The following is a 24,903-nucleotide window of genomic DNA, read 5'->3' as shown; positions in this document are numbered from 1 at the left end:
GGCAAAAAATATTGGTAGAACATTTGAAAAAATATGCTAATGTAACCCTGAAGAAACACAGTTGTCAACTTTTTCCAGGAAATGAAGTACCTCAATTATTAAAATGGCAATGTAAATGCCCTATAAACCTTTTTTATTTAAATTTAGGACAGAAAGGACAGATTTTTTTCTGTCTGTTTGAACTACAAAAACAATGCATAAAACCAAACTAGAAATACACAAGACAAAGAATGAGATCAAGACATCTAAAAAACACTGTAAAAAGCCTTTCAAAGTTGACTTCATGCAGAGTCAGGTTTTGCCTTCAGTCTGGGTACAAAACAGGAAAGATCACAATCAAGTGAAATATATTCAAAACCAAACCCTTGCCTTTAAGATTTATGTATTTCATACTGCTTAGTAGGTAATGCTCAGACTTTTTGGTTATCAGAACCTGTACTGGAACATAGACATGGTAGTTCTGTACCTCAAATCATATAATTGTAACACACCATCAGTTTAAAACTGGTGACTGCAAAAGACATCACATTACACCAAATCCTTCAGAAAAATATTTCAGCTACAATTTATGTGCTGGTTTTTTTTTTACAATTTTACAATGTGAGTCAATACCACAGCCAAGATACAAGTATGCCTGGCCTCTATCCTTGCATTCACACACACATCTCCTGATGCAAACAGCTGCGAGACCATGCTGCCAACCAAACCAGAGAACAGAGGATCTAGCTCCTTTTTGCCCTACTTTCAGAAACAGTGTTGGCTAGTTACGTGTATTTTACTTTTCTGTACTTAATGACTCCACCTGGATACCATTTGAGAAAAAAATCTCTGCATATTAATCAGTGAGCCTACACTAACAGAAATCTGTAGTATTTAGAGAGTCCACTTCTGTATCTAGATACTATGTTCTCTGCCAAACTTGTATTCTACTTCTATGGAAAACACTTAAGAGTGGACAAAGCCCCCACACAGCCCTCCAAGACTTCAGGTCTCTGCAGCATGCTTTCAGGTACTGAATTTTCATGCTCATTTCACTTTATAAGCACTCCCACACATGAACAGAGCCTCTAGGTTTTGTGGGAAGAAGCAAATTAAAACAGAAGGGAAGAAAGAACACTATGTTGCGCAGCATATGTGGGATGGAGAAATCATAGTGAACAGTAATAACAAAAATGGATGCAGACCACAGCACAGAAGGGTACATACAGACTGTAACAAAAACATTGCCAGTACAGTGTAAGGGACAGTACAGGGATCAGTGTTTAGCTGTGACAACCAGCAATTACTCACAGTAATCTGTAGCTCTAGAATGAGCTCTAGCAATTCTGGGGATTTCTTCTCCCTCTACCCACCCACATCTTCATACTGATACTTTCCTCCAACATCAACAGAGAAATTTTACCAATTTATTACCAGTAAGCATTTCTGTGCTCATATTTTCAATTCAAGAACAGTGTCTTGAAAATATGTTGCAACACACTGTTTTCCTTCCACATTCCAGGAATTATACATAGCAGATGGAATGGGAATTTCTCAGCTCTGTTGAAGATGACATGAAATGATTAAAAAACTACAAAGGCATTTGGATGTTTTGAGACAGTATCGCAATGTGTTAATTTTTATAAACATTCATCCCTCTTATCAGAGTATTAACTAGTCATTAATGCCTTAAACCTAAAAAACACTTACGCACTTTACCGTAGCTGATCCTTCCATTATTACTCACACCTGTAAAATTACAAAAAAATTATGCAAGTGTTCATGAGACTGGATCCTATGATCACATCACTGAGCTAAAAGAGACCAAATGGAGATAGGTATTATTTTACAAATTCATGAAGCCATTTCTATCAGAACTTCACCTTTTTTGATTTATTATGTACATGTGTATTTATCTGTACCAAAAAACCCCAACAAGACAGAATGCTTTCCAAGTTACTTATAAATTAATGCAAGAACTGTGGATGTATTTTGGAACGCGTCTTGCAATTATTCTTAAAAGCATGCTTGGAGTTTGTGATAATGCATTTCATAATATTAGACAATACAGCCACATTTTTTGCTTTCATTGGAGATCATATGTATTTGAAGTATTTGCATAAATTTTACACTTAATTAGGCTTTAAATATGCATGACTTGGATGTTACTCCTACCCAAATTTCATTACTGTGTCATTGCCAGAGAAAAATTTCAGGGGCAAATTTAGCTGTCAACTCCTACAAATTACCATTTAATATTTTTCATATTAATCTAAATACATATATTAAGGTAAAATCTAGAATTAAAAAAGCAAGCCAGCACATTGTTAGTATGACAAATTAAAAATAAACAACAAATCCACCTAATTGGTTTTATATGTTGAAACATCAGAGACCATGAAAAGCTTCTGTCCTTAGATAAAAGACTAGCCCGAAGTATACTTCATACAGTCCACAGTTCATAAGGCTTCAGATATATTACTAGGTATTTCACTGGTCCCTCTATTTTTGTGGTTTATGACCTCATTTGGCAGAAATTCCTCACCCAGAAGCCAATTATGATGAACATAATTTGTAAGAAAGATTTAATTATATATAGGTTTCTGGTCACTAAATAATTTGATCGTGTTCCAAAAAACTCAAACCCAATGGTTATTTTATATTCAGTGCAACAGCTCTGTGCTACTGCACTGAACAATATGGGTTGATCCCTGCTAATCCCATTTTGCTGCTCATGGATGAGTGATGCATACTGAGATTGTACTGACATCACACGATGAAGGAGGCTATGTATTAAATGAAACTGCATACAAAAGACTAGCTGATTCAGTGGTACCAATGCACTGCAAAGAAATCATAAGTTATGGATCTATTTTTATGTCTGTGAACTACAAATGGGACAATTTGTTCCACATTAGGAGCACTGTTCTTTGAATCTTGAAACAACCACTCAAAGCTGGAGCTAATGACAAGGTGGGCCTCTGGATGGGAGCTGCAGTTAACTTGAAATCACAGACAATTGAAGGAGAAGAAGTATTTGGCAGGGGGCTGAACAACACAGGTTATTGCAAAAACATGACCATAAGGAAAGGTCCCTGATGCTATGTGCAAGTGATCTACATCTGGAATGGCAGTACTGAACTGCAACTTATAATAAAGACTTTTACAGGATATGTGTATTTTTATATACACATATTTATATATTTAAGTATTTCACAGAATATAAATCGGATGGAGGTAAGACTGGATTCAAGGTCAGCACAGATGCGGTTTTGTATGGACACAGTCTCTACAATCTCTATAACCCAGTAACATAGCTGTTTCCCAGGAAGGAAAAAAACCTAGCATGTATAAAATTATAATCGTCAGTGAACACAGCCATCAGCATGGAATGACAGAAGACAAGATGAGCGATTTGCTAGGAAGAAAACATTAAAACAAAAGAATTGGACAATAACAATGGAATTGAATTCTGCTGTAAAGGCCTTCAGCATTCAGGATCTAGTCTTGCCTTCTGACCTGAAAAGCAGTTTCAAATTCATTTCTTCAACTCTTATTTCTCAATTTCGTGATGTAATGTTTGAAAATAAAGCACATATGAAGAACCACCTTCTGAAGAGTATTTGTATCTCTGACTTTGATTTTCTGTAGATTAATATATTGGCATGCCTTTGATTTACCAGACAGTGTTTTTTAAGTTTCTTTAGGAACAGATTCAAAGCCTGTTAACTGGGCACATTTGTTTCTCTGTTCCACAGGGTAAAGGAGCTGTTTATTCTTAAAAGCAGAACTAGGAGATGGTTACTCCTGCCTCCTGAGATCAGCACCATCGCAGCAAAAGATGCACTTTCAAGATCTTAATGCAGCTATCACTTTATAAAATATTCTTCAAGAGACTACATCCTCTCATGTGTCTCAGCTGGATATTTACAGTTAGGGGAGACCTTTTAGCACTGTGAATTTGTAAGATGCCAAGGCAAACCTTTCTCATTTAAGCACTCTTTTGTAAGCCAATTTTTTTAGAAGCACGCACAAGGATTTTTTTCCAGGTGATGCTCTTTACCAAACTAGTCTTTCACCAAAAGAGAAAAATAACTTCTAGGCTGTTTTTCCAACAATTGTTGTTGCCCAAAGCCCAGTCCCTGCGGTCTGTCTGAAAAATACTCTTTCCAAACTGTCTTCATCTGTGGGAAAGCTAGAGTGTTCTTTAGAAAAACAAGACTAGCTAGAGCTGCAAGCAGTTTCCAACCCTACTAAGAAAAGTAGGGTTGGAAAGGAAAAACCAAGGGAAACAAAAATCCACAACGCAGTATCCTGTTCACCTCTGCAAGATTCAAGAGCATAAGTACTAATAACTGCATTCTGGAAGAATCTGAAAAAGGTAGCAAGTGTCAGTAAAACTTTTTATAATGACATGAAGTGATGAGTTAAAGACTATGCACAGCAAAGCAGAGTTTGTATTGTTTGTCTTCTTTCAAGAGGACCAGCAATACCTTGAGTGTATCCAAAAAGACTACTAAGGCATCAACAATGTTCAGCATGTATAAGCATTGCATATACTATTATCACAATTTTAATATGTAAGATTCCCTTTGGAAAGCAAAATAAAAGGAACACTAAAAGCTAGGTAAGAAATTTGCAATTAGGAACATTTTCTTGAATTGTATTTTTTACTTATTTTAACACTTTAAATATCTACTGACAAGCTCATCACACTTTGGTGACAAGCATGCAGACATCCAAGTATTACTGTATGGGATTATTCTCAGATAAATGTTACAAGCTGCAAATGGTTTTATAGATGGTTTAAGATGGCATAAGCTCATACTTCTGTAAACAAGTTACTGTGTTCTCTGTCCCTCAGGGTGACACCCAGGACATGGTCCAGTCAAAGGTAAAATCTTTTTATTCTTCCTGGATTCAGCTTTCAATTAGTCAATTCAGCAACCCAGTTCAGTACACTCATTGATGCTGCTAACAATTTCTTCATGCTCATTTCTCAGTGCAAAAGTAACATTCTTTGCACTTATTTACATAATGAAATCAATCTTGCAGAAGTATATACAGGTCTGAAAAAATATGCATCTGTAACAAAGGCAAATACAAGTGAAATCATGTGGGACAAGTCTGTGTCTCAGAAAGAACTTAATAGGTATCAGTGCAAAACTACTGCAATTCTTGCTCCAGAGTAGACCCTTTGTATCAACACATAAAAAGTTTTAATAAACCTTGTCTCCCAAAATACTGGGAAGGGCCCATAGTAAAAACAGGACACCAGCAATGAATATACCGGGGATTAAAGGTAAAAAACGTTACCTAATGAAAAACGTTATTAGCTTTGTTTTACCAAAGGTAAATTCTGCTTCCAAAATCGTGGTATTCAACATAATCTTGAATGGAGTTTTAAAAATCTGCAGGGCAAATTCCATTGTCTCTACCTCCGCTCAAATTTCCTGGCCTTTTCAGTTTTCAGTGGGAAAATTCAGAATCCTTTATTGTTGTGAAGTGGGAGATAAATAAAATTCAGATCTCTTGATAAATGAAAAAATCTTAGATATCAGCAAAGCAAAAAATAACATTAATCAGCACTGAAGATGAAATATGACTTAAATGCTGCAGCCCAGGAAACAGAACAAGCAACAAAATCTCTTCCAGTCATTATTACTGCAGATTGCATCCAAAAGCGGCACCATCACTAACGTGGACTTTACAGCAGCCAGCACATTTATGGGATCAGCCAAAGACTTATGTAAGAATACAGAGACAAGCTGGTTATCCTGAATGTTTCTAGTCACCTTCATATTGGTGAAGAGAAGTACTACGGAGAGACATGAAGAGACAACAGAATTTAGACTACTCCACTGCATCACCAATGTAAGGTAAACAGTTTTATACGGAATGCTTAAGCATTTAGTCAATCATATTACTAAATAATGATTTTGAGAACAGACTGAATTTGAAGCCATATGAAGCTGATGTGAGACCCACTAAATCCATGCAATGGGTTTATATATTAGAAGGGCATCTAGAAGCCTTGCTACACACGATATAGAAAGATAAATTTAGGTAGCTTTTGATAAATAGCTGTGTAACAGTTCAATACCAAAGCAAGCCAAAACAGTATGTAATAACATATTGACCTGTTGAAAGAACTGGGGTAGAGGAATACAGGATAAATTAAAAAAAAAAAAAAGGTTAGTGAGAAAGTCCCTGCAACTGTGAAAACTGAAATAAACCCCAGCAATGCTCACTTGAATAGGGCCTGACAAAATTCTTACATTTTCTACAAAGTGAAAGATATGCTTACCGTTATCTTTGCTGCTGTTTTCTTCAATTGTCATTTGTTCTGCTAGCTCAGACAGCGATTCATCAATGGTCTGGCTTCCTCGCAAGGTTAAGGAAAGTCTTCTCTTAAATTTTTTCATTCTATCGATACTGAGTCTGGCTTAAGGAAGCCTGAAAACAAAAATAAACAACAAAAAGTGGAAAAAAATTAATCAGAAAATGAAGTTTAATTGACTGACATAAAAATGCAGAAAGGCTTACAGAAAATTTGGGCAATATGCAAATTTTACTTAAAACAACATCCTTAAAGCAAGATTACTCTACTGGAATGAAGAAGAATGTTTTGAGAGGATGATGTACGTACGCTTTTGCAATTTTTATTTCTATTTGGGAACAAACCTCCTGTGGGTGTGTTTTTTTGTTTTGAAAACTTGCTGAGTGTGTGCTCTGTGGTCTCCTCCACAGTCTCTTTCACTAATCTCACTAAGCAGAACGAGACTGTAACCTTTTCTCTTTTTCAGCACAATTTTTTTAGGATGAAAACTTACCAAACTCCTCTATATTTCACCCTTTTCATAAACGGAAGAAGGGGACAGTACTTAAAGTCTTAAACACAAAAGCAGTTCTCAAACACCATCCCACCTAGGGAAATAGGACAGCCAGGGTCTGGTAACAATGGCTAGAATGAATGTTTCTCTTAGGAGTCAAGCAGCAGGATGGAACTCGGAACAAAGCAGAAGGCACTTTCTTCCTGGAAAGTTGTAAGCAAACAAACCATAATAACAAAGGTCCAGGTCAATAAATACGCTGACACAAGTCTGAGATGGTAAGTGAACTTTGTAGTGTGCCATACATGCGCCCTTGCACACCAAGAAGCACAGTTCTGTCTTTCCTTACTCCACATGGACAGTTCACCCTTGATGTTACTTCTCAACAACTTTTTCATCTCCTCATAGCCTCCAACGATCACACATGCAGCGTTCAACACAAACACAGCATTCTGAAGTCTGAAATGCTCATATATGTATTTCCTCCTGTCAACTTCTTTGCCTTCCAAAATTCCTAATTCACATACAAAATCTAATTTTCCTCAATGTTATAATTTCAACAGAGAAGGGCAAGAAGCAGTATGCCAAAGATCCACATTTAGTAACAAATCATGAATATGATTACTTCTATACTGACAGCATCCCTTTAAGTATACATATTTCCACTGTGGAACTTACTCTTCTTTTAAGCCGCTTCATAATAAACACAAGAACAAATTGGTAGAACAAATTTGAAAGTGTCTGCTGGTGGTAGGAGAATGCATATATAGGCTAAACTTTCACACGACTAGATTGTTTAGGACAGCAAGTAATACATTAGGGGTGGACAAATGAAGACCTTTGGGATATGAGCTCCAAAGTCTGAGACAAACAGCAAAATCACTGGCAAAGCAAATCATAGCTACTATAAAGCAGAATCAGTCAGGCACTAGGTACAGATACACAGGAAATAAAATATACTGCTGTAGATACAGCTAAGCCAGCAGTTTCTAAACTGCTCATTTAATGCATTGCTGTGTGTGCAATAAAGCCACACCTTAGCATGAATAATTTTATTCTCTCTCACTCAAAAGAAGGATATTTTTATTGTTAAGAACTGCATTTAGAGAGCATTCCAAAGAGAACATTTACTCTTCCTGTTCAGTACCAGGCTATAAAGATCTTACTTGAAACTGTCTTATTTCTGCATTCAAACCTTTTCCAAAAAACCCTGCCCATGTTTCTCTAAAAAGGCCAATTTTGTCAAAAATTTGGAAGGACACATCATTTATGTGAAATTTTACTCAATTCTCCCATGATATTTTTTGAGAATAATACATCTTCCTACATGTATTATTCTCAAAAAAGGATATATGCAGTTTTTAGCTATGTAATACCCTAAAGCTACCTGACAGCACAAGAATTTCTTTCCAATTTTCCACTTGTGCAGTTAACTGAAAAGACAGGTGCCTTTAAATGGAAACATGCTGTCCCTGGCTTTTGATCCTTCAAGTACTTAAGCCTACAAATTTTTTTAATCAAAAAGAGGGTCTACTGCTGAAGAATATTACATATAAATTAAGAGATACATGAATTAGAAAATCCAGGAAACATTCTAAATCTCAAGCTAATAAAAAGTACCCCAAAGTATTTTGTCAACCACAATTACAACATTTCTCTTGTTGTGGGAAGGTTTCATGGAATAATGAAGTACCATTTTTGCTAATGTTTGGAATTAATTCATGGCTTGATTTTCACATAATTTAACAGTAAATAGGAACAAGGAGTGGAATACACATGTGACAGATGTTCTTTTCTACTGAAATGTATGTCAGCTTTTTAAAGGAAAAGATGCTCATTGATATGAAACCAAATTTTTCTCCCTTAAGGCACCAGTATTCTTGCTAGTTCAAAATTGCAAAGGAGGTTTAAAAAAACAAAACAAAAACAAAACAAAACAAAACAAAAATTGACTAGTATCTAGCACTTAAAAATGTCCTCTTTTTAACTTCTTTTTTCTCATGGCCAAAGTTGCAGAACCTGCTCAATCTTGGAAGTTTAACACAAAACATCAGTGAGCAGAGCTTTGAAAATACGATCTGTACAATCCAAAATTAACAATAGTTCTCTAAAATGACGGCACTTTCACAGGAAAGTCCAAATTGTCTGATACTCATTTTAACCAGTTAATAGCAGATGTATACTTCTTATCTCTCTTTAACAGTAAATCTACTTTAAATCCAAACTGGAGTTACTTGATTAGTAACATACATGTAGAAGCAATGTTTCCCCAAATTCTTAATGACTGTAAGAAGAATACAGTTATTTCTATATTTAGTTTTAGAACAGAGCCCACAGGCTTGACTATTCTGTTCTGTAAATTTCTCTGAGTAAGTCATACCTAAATTAAGTATTTCAGATGCCACAGTAGATAGATGCATACACTTGAATGCAACTAATGCAAATTCTAGTCTTTGGCAGACAGAATGAGGACAAGCAATCTGCTATGACACTATTTGATACAACCCACAAAAGCTGGCAGAGACATATTTGTTCAATCCTTATATTGATATGAAATAAAGGAAGCAACACTGTATTAGAGGAACTGCTGCTTCTTTCAAACAATCTGCAGTGTAACCCTGAAAAACTGGTCTTTCTGACCTTAAAAGTAATATAAGTTAATCCTTGAAAACAATGCTAAAATTTACTTTTTTATTTTCCAACATTCATTGTCAATAACTCAGTACACTTCACTAGTCTTAAAACCCTTTCTTAAACCCAACATCTTTTAAAAGTGATCTTCATAATACGGTTCTGAAAACAAACTCCATTTTTTAAATGATCCAGGTAAGATTAGATTTAAGTAGGTATGTTTTGGTTCACTTTCTCTGAATCACATCAATCCTTCCCACAATGTCTGGAAGACAGCACTTCTCATTTAGCACATACATATGTTCACAACACCCAGGCTGTACAGCAGACAGAAATGAAAGCACTTTGATTCCGAAGCAGTAACTCAGCTAGAGTCTGCACTCATGTATTCACCAAAATTCAGAGTCTTACACTGCTAATGGCTAACATTCTCAAAAGCCCTTCCACTTCCCTCAACTTCCCAGACTCTTGGTTTCTTGGAAGCTAAAAAAGCAAGGCCTTAAGATCTTCATACACAATTACTATGTGTGCTTCATCCTTGCAAATTTAAACAAATTCAGTTAAAATTTTCAAAACCAATAAAGCTATTTAATGGCTTCTATTTTAGTCGGTTTATTTCACAAGGGTCACAAATACCAAAAGCTCACTAAGATTTGGCTGATTCAAAGCCTGTTGAAGTCAAAGGGAACCTGTCCTTCAACTTCTATTTGCTTTCGATCAGTTTAACTGCTGACTCTTCTGTTTCCTTAAGTTATATTGCACTGAGGTCCATCTACATAGAGATTAAGCATTTTAAGATTACTTTTCCACTTAGACACTGAAGTGCAACCAGACAGTTTTTAGAGGCTGCTTTACAAGGCAGTAGGTACTTTCCAAACCTCTAAAGGCAGTTCTTGTCCAGGAAAACTCACCTGTAAGACAACAGCTGAAGTGGGAGGAAAGGAGAAGATCAGAAACCCTACCTAACAGCATGAGCAACAGCATGGATGCAGTATGGCCCCTAAGGTGGGGTAGCAAACTAAAGCCCAGACACAAGACATCAAAGAAAATGGGTAACAGTGCTCTATATGAACTCCTTCTGTCAGAAAGAGAGGCCTGAAAAACTCAAGAGCGCTGCAAATGGTATTAATTACAAACAGAAATAGTAAACACTTGTCAAGGATATTGTCCCCTTATTCTAAAAAGAAAACTGGATTTCCACTATGTTAAACTGTTCTCAATCTATCTGAATGTAAAAAATAAATGCAACCACTGACATCAGTTTTTGCACATCAAATACAGCACAAACTATTAATTACACTAATGAGAAATATATGGATAATTTATCCAAGATAACAAACATTTTGAGCACTCATAAAATTCACATATAGTACAGATGTACCTCCTCACAATCACAATTCTACTCTACAAGAATGGATTAGAAATGCACTATTTTAGTCTTTGCATCTGTTCTCTGTATTTGTCTCCCCTCATATTTGTTCACATCAGTGAAAAAAAATTTCTATTGCATTTTTCCACACTTGGCCTTTGGGAGTAACATGCGATCGGTCAGCTAGATTCTCTTGTCAGGAGCACAGCTGCTTTAAAAATTACTAGCTTTATGCTGCATTGGGTCAAAGAACTGACATTGTACAGATATAAGCAACACCTGACAAACAAGGCCTTTGTCACTGATAAAAGAAAACTGTGAAGTCAAATCCCTCATCTTAGTCTGACCTCCCCAGTGCAAAAAGAGCAAAAGGACCCTCATAGCTTTTTCCTTGATGGAAAATATTCAGTATGGAACTAAATTTTCCCACTGAAGCCCTTTTTAATGTACTTAGAGAATCACAGCCAAACAACTACTCAAAAATGGAGGTGCAAAGGTATTTACAAAGGTTAACTTCTTATCTGAGGATAGTTTTACTAGTTAATACAGGCAAATAGGCTCCTCCCCAAGTGAATGAGAGCATCTATATTCAGCTCCTGATCTAGATCATCAACTAGAAGAGGAGCTCCAAAGAGAGGAAAAATCTGGAAATTACCCTGTCCTAATTTAATTTTGACTATGAATACTTTTCCTTAACTTCACCCCCTCCCGCCCCCCCATTCCCTTTGCCTTTAAAGAATAATGAAGGACATAAATTAGTACAATAGGTTTGTGGTGGGTTTTTTTAAAATTAATCTTTTAAATAAAAAATATATATTGAACATTACTACAGGCATATTTAACTATGCTCCTGGTACAGAATTTAATATACTGAAAAACACCAAATTTGCCCAAAATATCAAATTTTGCAGTCCTTTTTTCATGTCCTATCCTTTTTTCTCTGGACTCAAAAAGCTTTACTTAGGTAACCCAGCTAGTTTACATTCTTTAAAAAGTAGACATGTATTTGCTCCCATGTAGATTCAAGCAATATCAAACAGTAAAATCAACAGAGATGTACGATGTGATAGATCTCCCTGGATTAGACATGTCATACTGATTAATAACTCCATGTTAATTATCAAAGGCTCTGTTCCCTCAACTGCTAAGTGAAAAAACACAGTATGAGTCTGGTTAAATTGGCTGACATTTAAGCCAAGAAAACAAATGAGCTGACTGGCAAAGCTTCTACACTTGCAGTCAGACCCACAAACTAAAAGCCTCTTTTCTACTGAAGGGGAAGGCAAAACCTAAAAGGTTACATGGATGTAGCATAAATACTACCAGACAGTTACAGAACTTCAGATCTTGAAAGACGTAATGAGCACTGGAAACCAAAAGTAATGTCTATAATTTTTTGAGCTTTGATTAATAATCATGAAGCCTTAATAGAGCATCGAGGAAAAAAAATATTTTAAAGAAAGAGTTGTATACACAAAGCTTGCTGCTCCCTAATAATCAGATTATTTTAGCAAATGATTTACAATGTTGTACTATCACTTCTGAGATAATCTTCCTCAGTCTTGCAAACAAACAAGTCTTTGGAAGAACACTGAGCAGAAAATTCCTTCTACGTTCAAGAAGACAATGTTGGTACTAAGACTGAAAAGCATCTGCAATCTTCTGTGAGCCTGAGCAATTCTGTCAATAAAAGGCACAGTTTTTGAGGCTTCTCTGGTTTTTTTTTCCATTACAGTTCAGTCACCAAATCAAACAACCTCATACCAAAGAACCTTCCCCCAGACTCCAGCTCCAGCTCTCAGCCCAGAACCACCTGTCCTCTAAGCATCTGAACACCCACACTAGAGCCTTCAACATTTGCTTCTTATTGTGCTAACAAAAAAGATCTATTTACAACCTGAGACCTAAGGCAACAAAAAGCTTTCAACTTATTTCAGTGTTCTTGAATCAAGCGCTAAGAGACAAAGACATCAGAGCAATATAAAGTGAGATGAAAAACGAAAGACACACCTGTTTGGATGAACAAAGAACAAGACTACAAGTTTCTAAGCAAGATAAAAAAAAAACAGTTTGGCCTTTTCTCTTAGAACAGAAATTAACTGCACTGGCGAAGATGTTGGGGAAACCTTATGATGGTCTGCCTGGAAATTAACCACCAAGTGAAAACTCACCCCAGGAATAAAAATTTGCAATTGTTAAGAGTGCCCACAAAATAAAGACTGTTATAAAAAAATTAGTTTTCTAGCTCACAGTTTTTCCTCTGAATGTCAGATTTTTGGTTTATTACTTGTTGAATCTCTATACATGTTCTGTATAGTGTGAACACAAAAAAGCCCCATCAAGACACCCAGAAAGTCCTGACAGTAAAGCAAATCAGGCAAATGTAAAATCAAACACTTCCGTAATTACTGTATGTACAGCTCTGTGCCTAAGAATAATATCAAAGAGTCATGAACATTTTAAAAACATACAGCTTTGAATGCCTTTCTCTTACACTTCTATGTACATGAAGAAGAGAATAAAAAAAAAAAAGAAAAGCCAGAAAAAATAAACACTTTCATGGTAATTGATAGTTTGGTTTTGATTTTTTTTCCCTAAGGAAGAAGGATATAACAATACAGGATGAGGTTCCACTTAGTGAAGAGACCAATAAACATCATGGTATAGAACACATTTTACAGTACTGATGACATATATGTGTATTTTTCTAACAAATAACGGGCCACACAGAAGATCTGATACACTAATGGCATAACATAGAGACACAAAACAAGATATTAAGAAAAAAAATGGTATGATAAAACTGACACTTTTGAAACATTTAATGCCTAAGATTTATCAGTCTCTTCTATATTCTGTGTTTTCCTAGAGATTTCTGATGATAATAATACTATCAATGGTATAACTACTATTCCTGAAATAATAGAAATAGAATACCTTGGTCACAACTGAGAAAGCAATTACTGACAGAAACAACAGCCTAAAACAGTTTCTTATAGTCAGACTGACTAAGTTTAATAGCTCCACTGAAGTATTTCAAAGGTAATTCCAAAGGAGCAGTAAATAAACTCATTCTTGCAATAAATAATCTTTGAACTATGGTTCAAAGATTTGTCTGAATTCATGAACATCTTTTACCTAAACTTTTAACCTTCTCTGATTTGGTATTTTTTTAAAACTTATGAATTACTGCCTTTTCTTTCCTTCTCCAATCTCATCATCAGAACAACTTCAGAGATTCCTCAGCAAGAGAAAATCTCTGAACAGCAAGTCCATTACAGTATTTTCCTGCCGTATTAATTTTTACATAGCAGTCACGATTGTCCCAGCATAGCACCAATTTGTTCTGTTATAGCATTCAGACAAATGTTGGCTATATTTGTTTGAAGTGTTCGTGCTGCCATTTAAAGGTCAACTGAATATGCACACATGGATCATTTCAGTATTCATTGCTAAGGATACTAAACATGTAAGACACTATTCCTAATGCAAATGATTATTTAGCTGACAACCTGGGAAAGAAAGAGTAATTTTAACATATGTTTTGCCAAGCAGCTTTGCAAATAGCTGTGTTGGCACACAAGGCAGAGAGTAAAGCATGAGGCTGCTTAAGCCAATTTAGTACCTCCACAGAAGCAGAATACTTATCGTTAGTGTACACCAAATCCAAGGTAAGACTGTCCTTACAGGGAGCACTATGATACTACTGCTGTGTAGCAGAAAAATAGTCTGAAAAGCTGCAGTTTTGCCAAAAGCGTATTTAGATTAGCTAAACAAAACCCAGGTTCTGAAATAAAAGCCATCTATGAACAAAATAAAGGACAACAGCAAATGCTGTTAAGGGGAAGATGACAGGGGAAGCTAACAAATGGATAGGAAATAACGCACAAGTGCCCTCTTCCACTGCAACAGGTTCTGGCCACTACAATTCCCACCACAATAACTACATGCAGACTCTTCTTCTGTCTTACCCCTGCACCAACATCCTGCTCACAAATTAAGTCTCAACAGGTGACAGCCTCACAACAGGTATTTTTCAGGGTTCAAGAAGCCAGGGAAAATTAAAAAAAGGTACAACTTCATTTAAACATACAAAATAAGGCAACTGCCATATATCAAGCTCTCAGAATTGTCACTGTTGACCCACGAACAAGAACTTTACATGGAGACTAACAGATATGATAACTAAAGATCTTTTGGTATCACTCGATGTTCCTTCTCCTTGCCTAAGCAGATCAGTCCTCCCTGCGCATCTTTTTACACACAACATTACACATTGCTCCTCCTCCAAGTAACTGAGGCTGTCCAGACAGAGGTTCCTAGATTCTGAAACTATGCAGAACAATGAAATTACCACTACGTCATCTAGGTGGCTCCGGTTTATCAGTTTGAGAGGCCACTCCTCTTCCAGACTGAGCAAACAGTCTAGCACATCAAAGGACGCTTACTCAGACTTCATATTACCTCCTTTTAGCATAAACAACTCTCTACCTGAAGGTATCCAACCAAGTTTTCTGGACCTTGAACACAGGCCAGAGAAAGATTAAGAAACAACAAAAGGTCATATAGAACTGAGCCAGTGACAATACTTCATCTTGACTCAGTAGAGGAGACAAACAGCAACCACTAAAAAAAGAAAATTGTGCATTTTCAAGTAAATGTCAGGCCAGTAAGAAAGCATTAATAGATGGGAAACCTTGGAAAGGAACAAGTATTACTATCAATAATACTGATATCACCAAATTTAAATCAAACCAGACACAAATAATTAGGAAACACAACCTGAAGGACATGTAGTCTTCAAATTTATTTTCAATAGAATTATAAAAAGGTAAAGTAACCGTGACTAATGCCAGGCAAGCAACACCGATACCATCAACAAAAGCAGAATTTCTGTAGGATCCTCCTGCAAGCTACATTTTAAAGTGAGAGTAAGGACAGCAAGACATATTACTACAAAATTTCTGTAAAGAAACAGTAAAGAATTCAACAGGATACAGTACAGAATACTGTTTCCAAATATGTATTTGTGCTGGGCAGACACATTTGCCCTCTTTTGTTTCTCAGGCTAAAGAAAGAAGTGAAATTTTATATTTATCTTCAAAACAATTTCTTCCAAACTACAAACAATATCATTCTTCTGCTATTAGAGCCTAATGCTTACACAGTCTCATCCCAGCAAGGACAAACAGTGAGCCAAACCCTTGAACAGCAAACTACTTTCCATTGCATTGCAGAGGCCGATACTGCTGTTACTTTCAATGATCTGGATAAACTTCCAAACTCTAAGATTTGTCTCGCCAACAGAAAATGTTTTATGAAAAGGTAAACTTAAATTTTTGTCTCTACAGAGACTCAAATTCCCTACAGAGTCTTACTTCAGCATCACATAGTATTATGATATAAAGATACCCATATCTCTAATAAAGATCAGTACTGAAAGTAAGTTTTTCGGTTGGAGAAATATTGAAGCAGTTTTGCTGTAAAATGCCAGGGGAGAAAAATAGAACCCTGTTGTTATAACGTCACCAGATGACAACTCTCAAACTAGTCCAGTTGAGCGAGAATCACAGAATGGCTTGGGTTGGAAGAGACTCTCAAAGGTCACCCAAGTCTAACATCCCTGCAATAAACAGAAACACCTTGAACTAGACCAAGCTGCTCAGAGCAAAACTGACTGTGCATTTCCAGGGATGGAGCATCTACCACCTCCTGGGCAAACTGCTCCAGTGTTTAACCACTTTCAGCATAAAAAATTTATTCCTTTCATCTAGTCTGAATCTACTTCATTTAGTTTAAAACCATTACTCATTGTCCTATCACAACAGGCTCAAGGACAATTTGCATCACCATCCCTCTACAATGAGAGAGATGACTGATTCCTTCCTCCCTCTCTCTACCACATTCCTTTAGCAACTTTGTTCCCATAATTCTATCTGGAATCTATTTGCTGGGATGAAGTGACACAAAGACAATCCACGCTAAAGTGGCACTAACATTCAAAACTAATAAGACAATTTTAAGAGCAACAGATGTCACCTTAGTAATTTTTTTTAAAAAAATCTACTTGGTTCTCTGTTCCTTAGCCTCCTTTGGAACACTCTTGTTGGTTTTTTCCCCCCTGTATTCAACCCTCAAATATACAGTACTTACCTTCAATATACAAAGTCCAACTGATGTCATCTGTCATCTTACAGAGTAAAAGATCATGTTTTGACTGATGTAACAGAAGGCCTGTTTCTTTAAAAGTTTAGAACATGATACTCTTTCACCCAACTACTGTTTCTATGTCAAGTACTTGGGCTGATCTTGAATTACACAGTTCAAAGCCTTGGAAAACAGTATCCTTTTGCCAAAATATTCTTTAAAATAATATTACATGCATTCTAAGGGAAGCTTGTGTTTGCGTTACCACTCAGGTATGCTGCCTTTCAACATACCAAAGCATGCTGAAGAGTAACCAGAAATCCTCCCCCTGCAGTTTATTCCCTTTTGGTAACTAGGATCCATAAGCTTTAAGTTAAACAGTCCAAGAGGCTTCTAGTTTTCACTTGTAGTACTTGTAATTCAGATTTATAGCTTTACTTTCTTTAAAATTAGTCTACATTACTTTTTAATAAAAGGGAACGCAAGAAAAGGCCTTCAAAAGGACCAGCCATCTGTCTCATTAGTAAAGCATAAAATAATCAGGTACTACCATACTAAAATTTAAGTTGTGCATCTTGAATACAGTTTCAGCACAACACCTGGTAACCATATCTATCTTTAAAGTAAATAAAACAAGCTGAGTGTTTTTATTAAGAAAAACTAACAACACTTGCTCTTACAGGTGGTTTCTTAACTAAAACCCCCAAAACTCTAAGATTCTAGTTATGCAATTATTTCACTCTTATATTCTGATGAAAATTTAAGAAAAAAATCTGGAAAACTGTTGCTGTGAAGTGAGCCTTTATTTTTTTATCTCCCTGGACTTTAATCTTTTTAATACACATTTGTAACAAGATTTGAGAATTGAACTTCTTATCAGCTGAATAGTAAACCAGAATGGCAGAGGCTTCCATTAGCAGAGGCACTACTACTGTTTACTGAAGTAAACTATAGGTTTGCTTCACAGAGAAACAAGCTATGCATGCACGGTTAGAAAATTTTATACTTGTGTTTGGTAACAGTAAGCAAATCTTGCCAGTTACAAAGAAATAGTAGTTTTTAAGAAGGCCAAGTCATAGCAACCATGCAGTAAGGAAATAAACTGAATTTTTTGTCTACTGAACTGTGCATGCTTCCTTCTGTCGAACTGTTGACATGCACTCCTCTTTCTGCCATTTCTGATTTTAATCATATGAAATAAACTGTTGGATTGCAGTCCAACCAATCTGCCATCTAAAGGTATATTGTATATTCATACAGCATAAATGAACTCATCTTTTCTTCCCAACATGGTTCATGTTATATATGTACTATCTCTAACAGTAATCCTCTAGGCATTACCATTTCTTACATCAGAATGACTCAATTGGAACAAGCCATACCCTTTCACCAAATTTACTTGAACTGAGCACAAATTTGAGGTTTTACATCCAGATCTTGTTACTTTAAAAGTATTACATTTCAAAATTTCACTTTAAAAATACTATGGTCAGATATCAGTTGTTTGGATTAATCTCTTGAACTCTTTTTAAAAATTATCATTATTATTGTAATTTCAAACGATTGGGACAATTTCAGTGCTCTAAGTTGACTGGGATATTTGTATCTTTTATTCCACACCACTGCTGAAACTTAGAACCATGTTTCTCCAAGGTCCATCTCTGAACCCAGTATGTCCCTAACACAGGTTATTAAGGAATACTTCTTGAAGGGATTTTTACCAGTGTATTTAGATAAGCTTTAGATATAATCTGGGGGGTTCCTAGTTCTTCAAAATGATTGTTATTGTCTCTACAGTTCAGATTCTTTTCACTGTGCTGCTATGGGGACTACAGATGGTAAGACATCAAATTTTAGGGTTTTTAATTCATTAGGAAACTGAATTCACCGCAGAACTAAAAAAAACGTCACAACACAGTAAGATAATGAATGTTTACAAAAATCCTTACAGTAATTCTGAAAAGTTGTTTTGAGAGCACCGATGAAAAAGAACTTGGGGGTGCCAGTGAATGAGAGGCTCAATGAGTCTTGTCAGTGTGCACTTGCAACCCAGACAGCCAACTGTACCATGAGATATATCCAAAGCAGTGTGGCCAGCAAGGCAAGGCAAGGAATTTTCCCCTTCTGCTCTGCTCTGGTGAGACCTCACCTGAAGTGCTATGTCCAGCTCTGAGGCCCCCACAATAAGGAAGATGTGGACCTATTGAAACAAGCCCAGTGGAGGGTCACCACAATGACCAGAGGGCTGGAATACCTCTCCTACAAGGAAAGGCTGAGAGAAGAGAAGGCTCTGGAGAGGCCTTTGAGAACCTTCCAGTACCTAAAAGGAGCCTGTAAGAGACCTAGAGAGGGACTTTTAACAGTGGCATGTATTGATAAGACAAGGGTGAATGGCCTTATAGCTGAAGGAGGGTAGATTTCTTTGGACTTAGATTAAACAGTCCAAAGAAATTCTTTACTAGAAGGGTGGTGAGACACTGGAACTGGTTGTCCAGAGAACTTGTGGAGCACCTCTGGAAGTGTTCAAGGCCAGGCTGGATGGGGCCTTGAGCAATCTAGTGTAGCACAAGGTGTTCCTCCATCTGTACATGGGTACATCTGCCCATGGCAGATAGGTTGGAACTAGATGATCCTTAAGGTCCCTCCCAACCTAAACCATTCTATGATTCTACACAATCAAGAGAGCTTCAGATCTTCACAACTTAGCTATCTCTGCTATTGGAAGCAGGGTCCAAAATGAAGCTATTTATCATGAATAAAGATAAAATAGACACAAATTGTTATGTGGTTATGAAGTATTTCCCCTCTGAATTCATTAGCTGTATTGAGAAAAGAGCAGTAGGAGAAACTTGATGATGGCAGCATGGGGCAGGCATGAAGTTCCTTCTGTCTGATGAATTGCAGTAGAAGCATAATCACCTTTGTTTTGTACAAAAATACAAAATGTGCTCAAGCTGGTTCCCAAGAAACAAGACCAGATTTGCTAAATTAAACAGGGCTTGCTATTAAAAAAAAAATCAATTTCCAGAGAAATAGCAAGTAAAAGTATATATTATCTTAGTATACTATCTTAGTATACTGTTACTGAAACCAACCAAATAAAAGAAACTGAGCAAAATCTCAAACAAAAATCTTTGAAAGTGGCAAGCAACCATGTAAACATGAAAGAACTGCATAGATTATAAACACAATCCTAACCTCATTGTGATGTTCACTTTAACATCTCAACCTGTACTTTGCTATCCGCATTATAATTTATATAAAAGCTACTTGAATTGTCTCTTCAGCTTATCAGTCTTCAATTTCATTATAGCATACAAGCTACTGAAGAGAAATTATGTCAATCACTATGCAGTCTTAGGGAAAAGAAAAACAAAAGAATCACCTATTTTCATTTTTAGTATCATACAAATATTTAAACATTTACTAAAAAACTGTGAAGCAGGTACATATGAATTTATTCTTGACAGGAAAGTTATTCTGGAATCCACAATTTAAAAAACTGCAATAAAATAAGCTGTAAAGCTAAATATATATTGATGTTTCCATGATAAAGCAGCTGGAGAATGAAGTTTGAGCTGGGAACTACAACAGGCAATTAATGACAAGAGAGATGCAAACTGAAATGACAACTGAGGAGAAACTGAAGTAGAGAGAAGACTCACAAGGTATTGAAAACAGTGAGAGAAAGGACTAGAGTAAGCTGTATGCAAAGAGTTCTCTCACCAATAAAGAAGGAAAGTGACAGAGATTTGATCTACATTTCAAGATGGTAAACTGGATATTAGGCTGCCTAACTACTAGATCAAAAGCCCACACATTCACATGAAGCATAGCACCGGAGTTTTCCAGCTTTTCCGTAAGAATTTGTTCAAAACACTGAAAGTGTAACTCTGTTTCAAACCTACGCTGAACAGAGAATCAACTGTGCTGCCACAGCCACCACAAAGCAGAAAAGCAGCATTGTTGCATGTTCTAATCAAGTCAACAGAAGTGTCATTATTTGCTTACACTTGATCTGGATCAAGTTTGCACCGATGGGTGATCCTGCAGGGAGAGTAATGAACAAATCCACTATTGCTGGAAGTGCAGCTGTGAGCTGAGGCACAGGAGCCCACAAAGAGAGAGCTGTATTGACAGCTTTCCAGAGTAAAATAGCAACCACAAAACCCTATGGCTCCCTAAGCAGCCTTATTTCACACATCAAAGAAACAAGGATTTACAAGAAGTCCACTTATGGACTTATGGGTTAACATTCTTATTTTGTATTTTGTTTTAAAATATCTTTTCCATTGAGTAAAATATTTCCTCTCTTTAATTTCTATTGCTGTCTTAATTACTCTTCTACTGAAGACATCTAAACTCTCATCAACTTCCCCAAAAACCATTAGATGAACCTCACACACCTCAGACTAAAAGCTTTGCCTTACATTTCATTTGTGAACAAAACTTTTTTCAAAAATTTCCATCAGCTAATTAAATTTTACAGTAAAATATGAAATTTTCTCTTTTCCAAATCTTCACTTTCCCATTTCTCAAGTGTTTCCAAGAAAAAAAAAAAGTTCAAGAATCACTTCAAAGTTTAAGAACCAATACCATCTTGAAACTAAGCCTCCGTCTTGCATAGGAACAATAATTGTTCAGTCAAGCTACCATTCTCCTCTTTACTCGGTGTCACGGTTTTTGCTTTTTATTTAACTTTACAAAACTAGTCAGATCTCTATGAAGTGTCTAGCCTCAAGAGGTTGTTCCTTCAGAAATCACTCCTAAGAAGGACACAAGACACTAAAGGACACAGTGTGGGCTAGTTCGTGGTTGTGAAGTCTTCTTATAAAAATAATACAAGAAAGAACAAAAGTGATAATATATCTTCAATCTAATGAAAAAAATGTTATTGATTTGCCTTATCTAATTTATAAACCCTTAAGTGCCTATGTCAGGTTTTAATCTTTAAAAGGGAATGGCACACAAGATCTCCAGTACTTCAAATATCTCTGGTTTCCTTTACTGTGCAAGCAATGTTACTACTAAAAATCATTTGAGCATTTAGTCAAAGCAATAATGACTACTGATACCACAGAAATTCATCTCATTCCTCAGAGACACAAATATATTATGCAAGCTCCAGTTTGGTACACTCTTCATTTATTCCATCCTCAAAAATGGTGGAAAGCCCAAAAGTATGATGAAACAAAAAGTCAGGCCATGAGAAACTGAAGTAAAGAATAAAGTCTAAAAAGATTTATTGAAAGTCTTCAAAACTCAAAAAGGAATTTCGTTTTATTCAGAAATAAGCAAATACTCAAAAGAGGTTTTTTAAAGAATTGTAACTCATCCCCTGCAGGTAAACCAACAACAACTTCTTTCCTTTTCAGAAACAGCAAAAGCAGCTGTGATTTATGAGGACGCCAGCACAAAACCAAAAGCCAACTCTTACAGAAGAGTAAGAAACACAGGACTATGCAAACCTTTTAATTACACTGTCTAGGTAAAATTTTCAATGTGAACTGCAGATAAATTTACTGGTTTTGGTAAATCAGATATATTTTAAAGCAAAGGCATAGCACTTGGAAGTTATTCAGTTTTAATATCAAGTATTTTTTTCTCTTAAACTGGTTGCTCTAAAAAATTAATTCTTCTAGTCTGTTTTTAAAACTAGAGTTCGTTGCCAGTAAAAAAAAATACTCCTTTAAACTATGAAGCAGATCACTACCCAGCCATTACTCTGCCATCTATGTCCAGTCCTTTATCTTAGATGGCCAACTCAAATTTCATTGCAGTAGAAACTATTCAAAGTAAAAATACTGACGTGCGTTATTTCTAATTGTCTTGTATGCTGCAAAACAGTTCCTTAAATTTGAAATAAAAACAAAGAAGTTGAAAGAAATAAATGACTCAACCAATTTGACAGGAACATTTGATATTTCACATAATTTCAGCATTGCCACAATGCATATTTATATCTGGTTCTGAAGCAACTACAACTAAAATTTCTGATACAATAAGCTACTAACCTGCACAGAATATTTGTTTGACTCCATAAAATATGATATACATATGAATACACTTACAGTTGTACAACAGCACACTGCTTAAGCATACATATTAATACCGGAATTGACTTCTTGGAAGCAAGATTGATTCTTCTTGACTATGAAAAGTAGTACACTACAGTGAACGGCTGTATGGCTATCACTGATGATTTTTCTGTTTATTTTCTCAATGCTTCACATTTTATAAAACTATTTTAACTTCAGCAAAGGAACAACAAGACTACTTGGAAATAAATGCCTTCTTATTGAAGGTACAGTTACTTGAAACACTTGCAGTATTTGATCATAATATATACGAGCAGGTATGGCTAAACAATAGATGGAAAAAACATATAGCAGTATAAGCACATTAACCAACTACTTGATCCCTGGAAGTGGACAGTGTCACCGCTTGGCCACTAAAGGATACATTTTAAAAGAAAAATATTAATATGAAAAAAATTGTAACTTCACTGTACTTGCACGCCCACTGTTGAAAAGTATGTCATCAAAACCGGTACTTTTGGAAAGAAAATAATGTAAAAATGTATCTATAAACTAATTTTCAGAAAGGGATTGTCTCTGGATAAATTTATGTATCAATCCTCAGTTCCCTGCAGGGATCATTTAAGTCATCCAGTAGACAAACTGGGATTCAACGCTAGGATGAAATTTTTCAAGAAACTGAAACATGAAACATGTTCAGAATAGCTATGGATCAAAATCAAACAAAGAACAGTATATAGTGATCAATAAGTCAACACAACAAAAATATACTCAGTTTTCCTGACAATTTTCAGGATTGTTTACCTAGCTACAAATTACAAATTCAGCTACTAGCCTGACATCAAAGCATAAAATACGAATGTACTTTTAGAGTCCATTTTTCTATCTTTCCCCCTATTATCTAATCAATTATTATTTCATATTTTTAATAGCATCAACAAATATTAAAGGCATATTTAGAATTACAGAACAGGCCATTCTATGATTCTATGAATCCTGGAATGGTTTGGCTTGGAAGAGACCTTACAAATTATCTAGTTCTAACTCCTCTGCCAAAAGAAGGGATACCTTTCACTAGACCAGGTTGCTGAAAGCCCCACCCAGCCCGACCTTGAACTCTTCTAGGAATGGTGCATTCACAGCTGCTCTGATCAACCTGTTCCAGTACCTCACCATCCTCATAGTAAAGAATTTAATCTCAATATCTCATCTAAAACTAATCTCAATTTTAATCCATTCCCCCTTGACCTGTCACTACATGCCCTTGGAAACATCTCTCCATCTCACTTGTAGTCTTCTTTCAGGTACTGGAAGGCTGCAATCAGGTTGTCTCAGAACCTCTTTTTGAGGCTGAACAATCCCCATTCTCTCAGCCTTTCCTCACAGGAGAGGTGCTCCATCCCTTTGATCACCTCTGTGTCCCTCCTCTGGACTCTCTCCACCAGGTCCCTGTCCTTCCTGTGCTGGGACCCCAGAGCTGATGCAGCCCTGCAGGTGGGGTCTCAGGAGCAGAGGGGCAGAATCCCCTCCCTTGTCCTGCTGGCCACACTGCTTTGGATGCAGCCCAGGACACAGCTGAAGTTCACATCTTGCTATTATAACAAGAGAAGAAAGTAAATGAATTTTACAGGTGGTCCTAGTCTGATCCGGATTTCATCATGATAGACACCACTCAGAAAAGCATTTTCAGAATCTTGAGTATGCCTTAGAGGTAGCAAAGTTTTTTGTGTGTTCATCTTTTTTTCTTATTTCAATAAAAGCATCAAAAAAGGAAATTGTGAAAGCTCTTGAAAATTGCGTGCAAGTTGAATCAGGCTGTGAAATAAAAACTACAACAAAAAAATCCCAATGAATAACCCTCCAACCTTTCAAGAAAAACGAGAAAGAACCCTGACAATGGATTTAG

General features: G+C 36.2%; 1 protein-coding gene across 2 annotated transcripts in view; it reads right to left on the bottom strand.

Annotated features, from left to right (window-relative positions):
- CDK17 (cyclin dependent kinase 17) overlaps positions 1 to 24,903 on the bottom strand; it is a 90,478-nt gene that overhangs the window by 47,025 nt on the left and 18,550 nt on the right. The window contains exons 2-3 of one of the 2 annotated variants that reach the window (XM_063396282.1): positions 6,287 to 6,435; positions 1,690 to 1,728 (exon numbers count right to left, since the gene is read on the bottom strand). In XM_063396282.1, the coding sequence (XP_063252352.1) occupies positions 1,690 to 1,728; positions 6,287 to 6,404 (157 nt within the window). In that variant the 5' untranslated portion in view covers positions 6,405 to 6,435. The remainder of the gene's footprint in view (positions 1 to 1,689; positions 1,729 to 6,286; positions 6,436 to 24,903) is intronic. The other variant, XM_063396283.1, reaches the window with a different exon arrangement.

Source organism: Prinia subflava, chromosome 4, assembly GCF_021018805.1.
Source record: "Prinia subflava isolate CZ2003 ecotype Zambia chromosome 4, Cam_Psub_1.2, whole genome shotgun sequence".
NCBI classification, from domain to species: domain Eukaryota; kingdom Metazoa; phylum Chordata; class Aves; order Passeriformes; family Cisticolidae; genus Prinia; species Prinia subflava.
Note: the sequence above shows the minus strand (reverse complement) of the source record. Positions and strands in the feature narration are given on the sequence as shown.